General features: G+C 47.2%; 1 protein-coding gene and 1 non-coding gene across 2 annotated transcripts in view; one reads left to right on the forward strand and one right to left on the reverse strand.

Annotated features, from left to right (window-relative positions):
• Positions 1 to 5,441, forward strand: part of SKAP1 (src kinase associated phosphoprotein 1) — a 305,979-nt gene extending 300,538 nt beyond the window's left edge. Inside the window, exons 12-13 of the mRNA XM_027517749.1 lie at positions 3,008 to 3,116; positions 5,089 to 5,441. Of these exons, the coding sequence (XP_027373550.1) occupies positions 3,008 to 3,109 (102 nt within the window). The 3' untranslated portion in view covers positions 3,110 to 3,116; positions 5,089 to 5,441. The remainder of the gene's footprint in view (positions 1 to 3,007; positions 3,117 to 5,088) is intronic.
• Positions 5,442 to 13,178: 7,737 nt separating this feature from the next.
• Positions 13,179 to 13,251, reverse strand: TRNAW-CCA. Its single transcript has one exon. It is a non-coding gene; the product is annotated as a tRNA-Trp (tRNA).
• Between the last annotated feature and the right edge of the window lie 804 nt (positions 13,252 to 14,055).

The following is a 14,055-nucleotide window of genomic DNA, read 5'->3' on the forward strand; positions in this document are numbered from 1 at the left end:
AGTTGGTGATGGACAGAGAGGCCTGGCGTACTGTGATTCATGGGGTTGCAAAGAGTCGGACACGACTGAGCAACTTAACTGAACTGAACTGAGGACTGATTGGTAGAGGGTGAAATTGGGAATGACTCTTGGGTTTCTGGCTTGAGTAATTGACTGCATAGTGGTACCACTCACTGAGACAGAGAACACAGGTGGTAAAGATACTTCGGAAATGGAAACCAAGAGGCAACATGATGGTTAAATTTAGGACAGAATGAGATTGAGAAGCTTGAGGAATATGCACTTGGGTTTTGGGATCCAACCCTTAGATCCGGGCTGGAGCTATTGTTGTGTCATTTACACAGGAGGTAAGATTGCTCAAGGAAAGCACATCAAATTGGAAGAAGGCCAGGACAAAACTCTGGAAAATCACAGGAAAAGGAAGGATAAAGGAAGATGAGAATGAAAAGAAGCAACCAGAGAGGTAGGAGGGAAACCAGGAGAGTATAATTATAGAAATTAAGAGAAGAAAATACCTCAAGAAACATCCATAGTGCCAGGACTGCTAGAGCTAAGGATTGAAAAGTATTCACAGAATTTGAGCAATAAGGAGGCAATAGAAAGCGTAAGCAGAGAAGGCAATGGCAGCCCACTCCAGTACTCTTGCCTGGAGAATCCCATGGATGGAGGAGCCTGGTGGGCTGCAGTTCATGGGGTCTCGAAGAGTCGGACACGACTGAGTGACTTCACTTTCCCTTTTCACTTTCATGCATTAGAGAAGGAAATGGCAACCCACTCCAGTGTTCTTGCCTGGAGAATCCCAAGGGTGGGGAAGCCTGGTGGGCTGCCGTCTATGGGGTCGCACAGAGTCGGACATGACTGAAGCGACTTAGTAGCAGCAGCAGGAAGCGTAAGTGGAGCGATGAAGGCAGAAGCATTTACATTACAGTGGCTCAAAGAGTGAATAGAAAGCAAGAAGTTGAGGCAGTAAATGAAATAAATTCTTTTAATAAATTTGACTGTGAATTGGCAGTTTGCATAGATAGGCTAGTCTAAATAGGAAGTAGACATGTGGTGTTGTTTGAGTCGCTAAGTTGTATCCAACTCTTTTACAATCTGACGGACTATAGCCCGCCAAGCTCCTCTGTCCATGGGATTTCCCAGGCAAGAATATTGGAGTGGATTTCCATTTCCTTCTCCAAGGCATCTTCCCGACCCAGGCATCAAACTCACATCTCCTGCATTGGCAGGTGGATACTTTACCACTGAGCCACCAGGGAAGTCCGCGGACATGTGGTAGGAACTATTTAATAAGTGTTTTCAAAGACAAAAGAAACCTGAATACACTTCAGTGCTGATGGAAGGAGCCATTTACCTTAGAGGCAGACATCAGACTTCTCAGAACCTGGTCTCTAAGAAACAAAGCAGAGAGTTACAAGTGCATAACCAGGGGAGGGACGCTTCCTCCACTTTAATTGAAAAGAAGAGTGATTGTCAATACAGGTAAGTTCCTGTTTTGGTGGCTGAAGTTTGACGGATCTGATAGCTTCTCTTTTCTCTTTGAAGGTAGAAAAGAGGTCAGCTGCTGAGAGTTAGGGGAGAGGCAGAGTTGGAAGAGGGGAGATCTGCTAAAAGAAACAAAAAGATAATCAGTTGACCCAGAATTTTATTGTGTCAAAAACTTGGTTTTCTTTCTTTTTTCCCTAGATCTCAGCAGTCAGCTGTGCAAAAGATAGATCCAGTTGAAGTGGAATACATGTACCTCCCATGTATTCCTAATATCTTCCTTCAAAAGGAAAGCGTGGCCTACTGCATGCAGGAGTAGTTCTGTAACGCCCCTCATCCGCTGTGCTTTTGAGCAGCTCTTCCGTACTCCCGGGGCACTGCTCGAAACCCTGCACTGCCCTTCTTTTAAACCCTCTCAATCCCCTTGTTTGCCCCCTCCCTGCCTATCATGTCCTGCCTGTTACTATTGATGTGCTTGTCAACCTCCCACCTATTCCAGGGGAGGCATCTAATGTTTAGAGCATCTACTATGTATCAGATGCTGAATTATTTTCACTTCGGCGGCATCACTTATGTCCCCCACCACAGAGAGGAGGGGTGATGTTATCCCAACTCTTACACAAGAGGAAGTTAAAGCCAGGAGACCCTCCGGTCACATGGCTACTAAATGACCAAGTAGGGACAAGATCCCAGTCTGTCTGACTCCAAAGCCCATTACTCTGTGCTGTGAGCTCCCAGGGAGCAGGCAGTGTTCTGACTCTCACCCATCTCATGGGAACTCAAACAGCACTTTGCACATGGAAGAAGCTTGGGAAATATTATTGATTTGAACTATGACCTGACTCCCTGCATACTTTAGTGCTCTGGCATTTTTGGGTGTGCCCAGCTTTCCCCAAAGAAGCTGTTCTACTCTGCTTGGTAAAAGACATGCTCTTTAGATTCAGCCATGGCACCAAATATGCTAAATGTACAGTGTAGACAGAAAGATGCCGAAAGGAAAGTAGAGTTTGCTTGCTTTCTTCTAGATAACTTTTTAGATAATTTTTTATTGATTTATTTTATCTTTGGCTGTGCTGGGTCTTCGCTGCTGTGACGGTTTTTCTCTAGTTGCGGGGAGCAGGGGCTTCTCTGCAGTTTCAGTGTGCAGTGAGACAGGCTCTAGGGTACCCAGGCTTCGGTAATTGTGGCATGTGGACTCAGGAGCTGCAGCTCCCAGGCTCTAGGGCACAGGCCCAGTAACTGTGGCACTCGGGCTCAGCTGCTCTGAAGCACGTGGGATCTTTGCAGATCAGGGATCAAACCTGCGTCTCCTGCTTTGGCAGGTGGATTCTTTACCACTGAGCCACCAGGCAAGCCCTAGATAACTTTTAGTAATCCCATCAGGAGTCTTAATGAGTTGTACTGATAGTGTCAACAAAGAAACCACCCAGCAGACTCTCCGATGTGATCAGGAACAGCTTGCCTAAGATTAACAGAAGCAGGACTAAATTCCAACCGAAACCATCCTCTGTTCATTTTTCAGGAATATAGTATGTATGGCTGGTGGGTCGGAGAACTGAACAGCCTCATTGGGATTGTTCCAAAGGAGTATCTCACCACTGCCTTTGAAGTGGAAGAAAGATGAAGCCCAGGTATGAGAACCAGGCCAACAGATTCGCTGGCCATGCCTTCATTTCTCTGTGAAGGATGAGAGTTGCCAGTGAAGTAACTGTTCTTCATTTCCAAAAGTGATGACGGTAATTTACCATTGAAAGAAGCTAAGTCTGTAATTGTTTTACCTAAATTGGGGGACTATGTCAGTCAGGATTAGATTCAATTACATGTGACAGAAAACTCAAAATAACAGTGATTTAATTAACACAGAAATTTATTTTTCTCTTCTGTAAGAATCTGGAGGTAAGTAATCCAAGGTGCTCAGGTCCCGGGTTCCTTCTCTTTTTGCCACACTGCAGGTGGTCAGCATTGCCATGGTTACCTCATGGCCCAAGATGGATGCTCCAGTTCACAACTATCATGTCAGTATCCTACCCAACAGGAAAGAGAAAGGAGACACGCACCCCTCTCCTAAGGACACTTCACAGATGTTGCACACACCACTTCTATCCCATTGGTCAGAATTCGGATATACAGACATACCAAGCTACAAAGAAAGTTTCTTCTAGGTAGAACCTGTGTCCAGCTTAAAAGTGGAGTAGCCGGGAGGAGGGGAGGCATTAGTAAATTTAAAGGAGATAATAAGTATTGGAGAGCAATTAGAAATGTTTGCCACAAGAATGGATCTGGGTTTCTTTATCTACAGCTCTCAAATCCCGGGCAACATTTCCCCCAAATGCCCATATATTGCAATATGATTGGCAAGGATTCCTGTGGAACATAATCAAATTAACTTTTAGGTAATAAAAAATATGGGCTTCCCTGATGGCTCTGCAGGAAAGAATCAACCTGCCAATGCAGGAGACACGGGTTCAATCCCTGGATCGAAAGGATCCCCTGGAGAAGGAAATCGCAACCCACTCCAGTGCTCCTGCCTGGGAAATGGCATGGACAGAGGACCTATAGAACACGGGGTCGCAAAGAGGCAGACACGACTTAGCAACTGAACAAAAAGACTATGGGCTGCATTTTATGAGCAAGAACCACATCATACCACATTAAGCAGCAGAGTGAATGCATGCTTTGGGTGGGATAACACCTGATTAGAATTAGGATGGTGGTGGAGGACACCAAGGCTAGCATGACGTCACCAGCTCCATCTTCCAACCTGAAACAGGAGCTGCCCTTATTGAAGGGGTGAGGGGTGACACGTGACAGTGACGCGGACGGGCCTGGGGTCTTCCAGACCGGGGCCCACTCCAGAGGCAGCAGGGGTGTCCTCGCTGCTCCTTTAGGACGCTACGTAAGGAGCAACCTTACCCTCTAACGTCCTTGTACAATCGTGAGGCGCCAGCTCGGGCCTCTCACTCAAGGTCTGACTTTATGACTTTCCCAGTGAGGACTCCATTTCTAGGCCCTGAATGCAGACGAGCTGGAGTTTCCCTTCAAATCTAAACAAATTCTCCCTACTTCACTCTCTCATTTATTTAATGACAAACTTGTTTCTCTCCTCATTCTCTTTGACCCAACAATTCCACATCTAGGGGTTTATCCTACAGGTACACTTGCACACAGGCCAAATAACATACACACAGGTTGCCTGTAGTAGCAAACCACTGGAAATGACTTAACGTTCACTAGAGACCTCCCCAAGGAACTGAGGTAACTCATAGAATTGAATACTATGCAACAGTAAGGGAGAAAAAAGGCGCTCCAAACCTATGGAATACATTCTGAGATATGTAGGTAAGTTAAAAAAAAAAAAGTAGTAAAGGGTAGGTCTAATTTGCTCCATCTGTGTAAAAAAGGGAGTCTCATCGCTTCTGTATGTATGAGCTTGTATGAGAGATCACTGGAAGGAGAAAGACGATAACACTGTTTGCCTCCAACGACAGAGAAATTCCATGACTGTGAGACAGGGTAGGAGGAAGACACTTTTTACTCTACACCCTTTTATATCTTCTATGTTTCAAATCATAAAAGCAGATTTATGTGTGTTTCCCCCTTTAGGACACACATCCTTCTCTCTACCCTGCCTTTATGAAGAAGCAGAGAGCCCACTCCCTACCCCTGCCAGCCCACCAGCACCACCAACTCTTCTCTTTAGAGGAGACTCAAGCCACTGACACCCCTGCCCAGTGAATGTAAACGACCGTAAGAGAAGAGACGAGGCCTCTTCAGCCGACCTGTTGCTAAACCCGCCTCCGCACAGCTGAGCCGTTGCTGGACGTGTCCACACGCCCACCTCTGCCTTTTCCACAGTCTCAGAGAAGGTGAGCGAGAAGGAAGCCTTTGGAGGAAGAAATTGCTGGTTGCTTTGGCTGGTTTCAAAAGCACAAATAAACTTCTGATTTGGTTCTTTACCCTGTGTGATGGAGTTGTTTCTTTTTGTAAACTGGTATCAAAATGCTGGCTCTGGGCATTCTTAGCACCTCCAAACAACATGGGAAGGGACAGCCCAAGAGAAAACGAAAGCCCACCTACTTGGTTATTTTTATCTTTTGTGCTCACTCTGTCTGAAATGAGACAGGGCCAGAAGCAAGTCCTTGGAGTCAGCACATTGGAGAGTTCCTTTGGGGGGTCTCAGTCACCAGCCCCACTGTGTCCTGCAGGCTGAGGAAGTGCTGTGGGGAGGCTTGTGTCTACACAGCCCTGTTTCCTTTCCGTTTCCTGGGGCTAACCCTTGGGGTGTCTGTGCCTTGAAGAGGCAACAAAACATAATGGCTAAGAACATAACTTCGAGGGTTTCCCGGATGTCTAGTGAATGGGCATCCACTTTGCAGTGCTGGGGACACCGGTTCGATCCCTGGTCCCAGAAGATTCCACTTGCCTCAGAGCAACTAAGCCTGTACGCCACAACTACTGAGCCTGCACTCTAGAGCTTTCGAGCTGCAACTGCTAAAGCCAGTGCACGGCAAAGAAGGCCCAGGACAACCAATAAATAATTTTTACAGTTTTTGTTTAAAAAAAAGAACATAACTTTGATGGAATTCCCTAGCAGTCCAGTGGATAGGACTCGGCACTTTCACTGCCGGCCCAGGTTCAATCCCTGGTTTCCCAATCGTGGGAACTAGGATCCTGCAAGCCATGTGAGGTGGCAAAAAAAAAAAGAAAGAAACTCTGGAATCAGCCTGGAAACAAATTCCTCACCTGAGAAGGGGTGTACTCCACCTCACTGGGTCATTAAGAGATTAAAGGAGTTAATAAGTGTAGCATACCTGGAACACCATCTGACACATAGTAACTGCTCAATAAGGTTTAGTTACTAATACCTGACCCTCTACACAAGAAATATTGAGAGATGGCCAACTGAGCAGCTAAGGAAATCTCATCTTCAAAGCTTCTCCTGTTCAGAGCTGTCCTGGATTGGCAGTATCCTTCATCCCGCCATCTCACAGCCCTGCAGTAAGATACCACTTCATGCCACCGGAGAGAGAAACTGGGAACAAACAGGGCTGTTGTTAGTGGATTCCAGGTTTCTGAAAAGGTCCTACGTCAACTATTCATTTCCAGATTTTTCTGACCCAGGAGTAAAACAAAAGGAAAAGATGTAAAAAAAAGAGGACAATTAGGTCTGGGAGAGGAAAAAATAGAGACAGAGATAAAAGGCACTACGGAAGTGTCCATGACAGCCCCTCAACCTTACACAGTGTGCCAAAGGAGAAGCAACCGCTAGGTGGCAGCAGATGCGCAGATGAACCAAAGGGAACCAATTGCCTTCCGTTTTAGGAACATTCGCACCAATCCCAGCCTACAGGTAAAGACAATGGGCATTGTTCTAAAGTGGTTAACAGAAGGAGCAAACAGAAACCACTCTATACCCAATTGCTTCCTCTGTGGAGAATCCTCAGAGTCCCAAGTCTGGAAGGCTGGTGGCTAAAAGAAGAGAATACCGTTGCACCACCACTGCTCCATGATGAAAGACAGAAAAGGAGAAACCAGAAGAGGAAGAGGAGGTATCTAGGGCAGGGTCAGAAGAGGTATGAAAGAGAAGCAAGGTCAGGTACTTCTCCACTCTACATAGTAGGACACTCAGTGGCATGACCTTTAAAACAAAGCCCCCTTACTGCAATAGTCCTTTCTGTACCTGCAGACCTGAGGAAATCATCTGCCAAACTACAAGGGTCTTTTGGCACCTCCATCTACTGCCCCACACTCACACCCTAGCTGTAAAAGAGTAAAAAGAAAGTAGACTGGCCCTAAAAGAAACAAATGGACTAATTGGGAATCTGGTCCATAGCCAGCTGGCCTTTTCTGACCTTGTTACATGCTGGAAAAGATACAGCAAGTTCAAGACCATCTACAAAGGGCATTCTCTGTGAAGGAGAAAGCAGTGGATTCCTACAGTCTGTCTGAAGCTAAACCTCATCTAGCAGATCTGCTCCATTCCACAGCCACCATCTTAGCCAACAGTCTCAAAAAGCAACTGGTTAATCAGATTACTGCTTCTCTGTTTGACTCCACTAACCAAATCCCCACCTTACGGCCTGTGACTAACTGGATAACTGGGGCATTAGAACACTTAACTAACCACATTATATGTAGGACGGCTTCTGAACAGCCACCAACTGCACGAGCAAACGGAACTTGAGAGGGGAGAGGGTACGGGTGGGACACCTTTTCCCTTCCTTGATTTTATGTTAAGAAGAGAAAATAAGAAAGCTAAAACCCTGTATTTAAGAAGCAAATGTACAGATATCCATTACAAATAAATATCTGTATAAATATCTTTACAGATAAATAATAATTAACACAGAACTTACCAACATCCACTGGATAATCTGACCTGAGATTGGTACAGTTGAGCCTGCATCATCCAAGCTGATATCTGAGAATACTAAATGCTCTGAAAGCAATCTTTCAGCTACATTTCATTAAAAATACATTTTTCCAGTGTGTTTCTTCTGTCATCCACATAGCAAAACAGCGTAGACATTGTTTTACAATTACTTTGATATTAAATTTTCCGACATGATGGTCTGTCTCTTAGAAATCTGTATTCAAACTATATCTTTTCCAACTATATCTTTTCCTTTTGGTGAATAAAAATGGAAAAGACAGAACTCCTATTAAGTCTCATTCCCTAAACCCAGACATTTTGATTCCATTTAAAGTGGGACCAAATCAATGTCATCCTTCCTGTTAGGAACAGATACCTTGGTAGCTCAGCCGGTAAAGAATCCGCCTGCAATGCAGGAAACCCCGGTTTGATTCCTGGGTGGGGAAGATCCCCTGGAGAGGGGATAGGTTACCCACTCCAGTATTCTTGGGCTTCCCTGGTAGCTCAGCTGGTGAAGAATCACCTGCAATGCGGGAGACCTGGGTTCGACCCCTGAGCCGGGAAGATCCCATGGAGAAGGGCACAGCTACCCACTTCAGTATTCTGGCCTGGAGAATTCCATGGACCATCACAAGGAGTGGACACGACTGAGCCACTTTCACTTTATGTAAGGAATAAACACATATATAAGGAATAGCCTACATTTCAAGTGTTAACTTTTTTAAAAGCTCATTTAACTTTTTTTACTTGCTCATTTGCACCACCTTAAATGTAGTTAGTTAGTCTTTTCAAATAGCAAAACTGAAGATGTGAAAGACTAACAAAAATCACACAAAATCTGCTGTTAAAGAGGAAATGACATAAGGGACTTGTGAAAATCGAGGTCTGCTGCCCTGCTTATTGAATCACTCCAGTTCTCTTGCTGTGGCAAGACACCCCAGTGACACATTCCCCAAATCCACATTCCACACCAATCACATAATAATAATGCACTGGTGTCACAAAGCCTCTGTCTGTATCGGGGGAGGGAGTGGGACAGTCCTGCTTTTATAAGTCAGTCTGAGAATGAGGGAGTGGAAGGAAGAAAAGAAAGAAAATAAACGAACGTATGTTCGTATGTTCTTTCTTTTTCCCTTCTCATCTTGAGAACAAAACTCCTGGATACCAGGAACAGAGGAGCTTTAATCTATGGCCGAAAGGAAACTCTCCCTGCGGTCTCCCCACCAGGAGCGACTCTGGGAGGATAAATCTTGAGTGGCACTGACTTGCTAATTCCCAGAGCACCAGCAGACTCTGTAGAGCTGACTTTAGAAAAAGCAGCCGTCTACATAGAGGATTATCCCTGTTACACAGCCCAGTGACTCAAACTAATTTTCTCATTTGTGGATTACCCTAGTCCCTCGCTTCCCTTCTCTTCTGCCCAGCTATTTCATTTCCCATTAGAATTTACAGAGCTTGGGCAGGAAGCTTGAAACTTAAAACTAAAAAGAGATTTTTCTTCTTCAAGGGACTTGAATTACTTCTCCCTGTTTTCCTATCAAAAATTAACTGCTGAGAAAACATGTTTGTGTTTTTGGATTTTTTTTTAAGTTAGTATGAACTGACTACCCTTTTGTGACTCTTGGGATTCAATTAATGATATATTTTAAGATGTGGCCCATTTTGTACCAAAATCCTTTCTAAATATAACGCCCCCACCCCTAAAAAAGTATAGTATTTGAGGAAACTAAAGTACAATTAATAGACTATATAATTTATTTTCTAAATAGTGACTTTTTTTGGAAATGAAAGGGGGCATTACTAATAAGGATGCCAGAATCATAGGTATAAACAGGGATGAGTGGTCACCCTAAAAATATGCCAATATGCCTAGGTTATCTAGTCACCAGGGGAGTGGGCAGCAGAGAGAGAGATGAACTGGTTCTCCTGGTACAATGCTTGTACCCTCTCCCCTGCAGGCCTGGCCCCTAGGCAAACACTGCCAACTAGCCTCTCATTTCCTGATGCCCAGGCTGTTCTGAGAGGCCTGGTGTCTCTGGCATCAAGCTGCTCACGGCAGTGGCCAGCCGTCGGCAGCTGTGTGTGTTCACTGCCTCACGGGGCCCATCACCGCCTGCCACCCCACCACCTGGCAGAGTGCCACCGAGGGAAGCATTTTGTGGCACCGGGCAATAGTATGCCACTTCCTTGCCTCCCACGATGGGAGTGAGTTCCAAGAGGTTTCTAGTGCAGGTCCTCAAAGAAGGCATCTGGTTCCACTGCAGATCCTCTCAGCCTGACAGCGAGCAGCTGGGCACCTTTTATCCCCCACATGCGATCATGGAACAGCAAACAGGCTACAAACACCTCCCTTTGAACCAGTCAGGCACGGGCATTGCTCTGCCCTGAATCACCAAGATGGCACATGCACACCACCTACATTTCCTGGATGCCACCCATGGTGGGCACCCTGCTCAGCCTATCATTAATACATTCCACCTACAAGAAAGCACCTGGCATCTGGAGATTTGGGATCACCTCTTCCACATCTCCAAAGCAGTGCAGTGGAGGCGCGGGAGGGGAGGGCACTGAGCACCTACCGCTTCATTCTGTTGATTCCGGGCTTCTCCACATGGCACTGGTGACATTGGGACCAGATCATTTATGTTTGGGGCCTGTCGAATGTCCAGCAGCATCTGGCCTCTACCCACTAGATGCCAGTACTGATCCCCCCAGCACCCTCCACCCTTTCTGACAGAAGTGTCTCTAGACATTGTCAGATGTGCCCTGGGAACAAAACCATACCGGTGGAGGACCATTGTCTAGGGGCCTATGGATGTGCCTAGGTCCAAGTAAGAGAAACTGCCTTGTCTTCTATAAGTCTGCACTTTAGCCACTACATTAGTGACAGGGAGAGGCTTAGGAAGTTGGAAGGACAGAGTATAACTGTCATGAATTCTTCAGGGTTTAAGAACCAGCAAGCCAGCCCCCATGTTCAACAGGAACATGAAGATCTGCTCACCGGCACTGCCGCGGAACCGTACCACAAGAGTGACGTTCTCGAAAGAATAAACTGGCGCTTTCCAATTCAGAGAGCTGCACCACAGTGAGCCCCGTAGTAACTATCCTTTTTCCTGTTTCTGTAGCAGAAACCTAGAAGGGGTGCCCTCAAAGTCTCAATCAGGACTGAACTTTAACCCTGTGTACTATTTTGGGGCAAGAAGCCCAGGTTCCCAGTACCAGCATAGAAACCGCCGTGGTGCAAGGGCCCACGCTGGATCCTTGTGCTTGGTCTGGGGCTGGTGCGGTGCTAACTGCTCATCCTGGGCAGAGTCTGGGGGTCAGGACAGTCATCTTAAGGCTGTGATTTTCCTGATCCTTCGTGCTAGTTTAGGGGAAAGTCCTCTCTTACAGAATGGCTCCCAGGAGCTCTGTCAAGAATCAAAAAATAAAAACACAACCAAAACCCATCACTTTCTCAGGAGGCCAAAAGAAGATGAGGGGTCCAGGACCTTTGTCTCTGCCTGAAGAGGGCAGACCGAAGGGCCAGCCAGAGCGCTGTCCGTGCGGCCTCCCATGGGTCCCGAATCTGAGGCACCTGGAAGGGTTATTAGCAGGATTGGAACTCATCCCTCTGCTGGGACTAGATCATAATTACAGTAATTTTCTAACAGAGCTCGGCAGTAGGACTGTTTAATCAGCATCTGACTCCCTTGTGTTCCCAGCCCTCATCACTCAAGGAGAGGAGTGGGATGGCTCTTAAAGAGACAGTGCCTGCCTTTCAGCGCTGCTAACAGATGTGCCCTAATTGGTAGAATATATCTAAGTCTTGTAGCTTACAGCAGGCAGGTTACATTGCCTCCAACAAACCGCTGCAGGCTCTCACTATTCTTGGCCTTCTGCTGGAGGGATTCGGGTCAGGCTGCTGATGGGCCTGATTTCCCACGCCAACCAGGCCACCAGGGGAAGGGACACACACCGGGCTAGAGCACTTAAAAGCCTAAAGAACTTAAACACACAAAAAGGCTCTAACTAGCTGGCCTCTTCGAAAGGCTGTTTGAAAGAAGAAGTCGAGCAGGCTGAAAATAGGAAGGACTTGACAGCCGCAGGTGAGAAATGTTAATCCACAGATCACAGAAGCATCGCGTGAGCCTGCCCTCTCAGGGGAGAAGCCCTTGACGGCGTTCGGGTGGTCCCTTATTCTCAGTCGCTTCACCATCTCCGCTTAAGAGTCACACCTCCCTCCCTGCTGTGTCAGGGCCCTTGTTCCCTCCTCTGCTGGTGGAAGTGGACCCGGTCTCCCCTGAACGGAAGGAAGCAAACTGACTCTGCTCAGAGTCAGGTGCACTGTCTCCTACAAATGTGGCCCTTTTCATCATTTTGAGCATAAACGGTCCAAGTTTATCGATCTTGAGGTTTGAGGTTCCAGCCTTCCAGCTCCAAATCCAGCCGTTACTGAGGGCGAAGTGGCTGTCCTCCTGGGTTACTTCTCCCGCTGCCACGCTGGTGAGCCCAATGCCCACCTGGTCACTGCAGCAGCTGACAACTGTTCCTTGGAGAGAAGAGCTAGGGCGGATGAAGATGCGAGAACGAGCTGGGGCAGGGGGGTTTCCACAGCAGACTGAAAAACCCCTCAGCAAAGAAGGTGCAGTTGTACACAGAGCAGGAAGAGGGACACTCATCCCCAGCTCAAAGAAAGGTTACCTTGAGCCAGGTGACAGTCCCCCTACAGAGCCGGTCCCTGCTGGCAGAAGGCCGCCTGGGGAGGTGGCTGAGGATCAGTGCCCAGGCGTCCCGAGCTTGCCCTGCAGGGGTCTTCAGCTTGGCTTCAGCTGTACCTCAGTTGGCTGCTCACACATAAATCTGCAGAAGCCCCTCCAGCCTAGTGGGATGTCCCCGGGAGGCAGGCCAGGAGCTGAGCGGTTTCCATTCCCACCTTCAACCTCGCATCCTCCCAGTCCACTGCCCTCCCACTCCTGGGGTGTTAAGAATATTCAGCAAGAGCATGTAAACAAACTCACATCATGGGACTAAACTCACTGTCCAGTCAGACTGGTAAAGTCACGATCGCCTCCTAAGCAAAGCTACGGGGGTGGGTACGAGGCACCTGGGGCTCGGCGGTGTAGCTCTAGGGCCTCAGCGGCGAGCAAACCTCGGCTGCGGAGGATTTCTGAGAACAACTCTGAAAAGCTCTGCGGGGGAGTTTTTTCTCCTTGAACAGTGGGGGCTTAGTTACCCCTGTTTTTGGCCGTACCACACACAAGGTGTCCCATCTTCACTGCTGCACGTGAGATCTTTAGTCGCAGCATGCAAACTCTTAGCTGCGGTATGTGGGTTCTAGTTCCCTGACCAGGGATTGAACCTGGGCCCCCTGCATTGGGAGCATGGAGTCCTAGCCACTGGACCACCAGGGAAGTCCCCAGCTTTTTTTTTCAAGATTTTTTTTTGGGAAAAAAAAATCTTGTTTACAGAAGTTGGGAAGTATCTCTTCCCAGAGTTCTCTTCCCACAGTTCTACCTGAAACATACTTTTTAAAAACCATGATCAGCTCAGTTTCCTCAAGCTAGAAAATAAGGGTCATACTTCCCCTGCCCCCTCCTCACTGGGCACCGTGGTCAAATAAACAATGTGTATGAAACTCATTTTCACACCCCACCTCCTCCTACACACACACACACACACACACACACACACACACACACACACACTTCCTCCCACCAAACAAAAGGAAATCTATGACTTTAGGATCACTTATCCGGTGTTACAGGAGACGAATAGACTTGGGCCACGTAAGTAACTGTCAGAAGAAAGATGACAAGGGGCTTCCCTGAAAGTCCAGTGATTAGGACTCTGTGCTTTCACTCTAGGGGACAAGGGTTCAATCCCTGGTCAGGGAACTAAGGTCCCACATGCTGAGCGACATAGACAAAAAATAAAATTAGTACAGTGACTGTAAGTCAGACACAGAACCTACCTCAAACCCAAATTCTAACGAAAATATATTTCCATTCTACAAAACAGCTCAGCAGGCCACTGCCCCCAGTAGCTCTCCGTCCTCCCTACTGAGGCTATCAGCCATGGCGGCAACCACGCACACGGTGGGACAGAGCAAGATGGGAGAGCAGCAGACGGCACTGCCGAGACGGGGAGGAAAACCCATCTCTGCTGCTTTTCTGGTAACTCTAGGCCCACGTTACTAGAAAAACTCTCCCCCATTA

Source organism: Bos indicus x Bos taurus, chromosome 19, assembly GCF_003369695.1.
Source record: "Bos indicus x Bos taurus breed Angus x Brahman F1 hybrid chromosome 19, Bos_hybrid_MaternalHap_v2.0, whole genome shotgun sequence".
NCBI classification, from domain to species: Eukaryota; Metazoa; Chordata; class Mammalia; order Artiodactyla; family Bovidae; genus Bos; species Bos indicus x Bos taurus.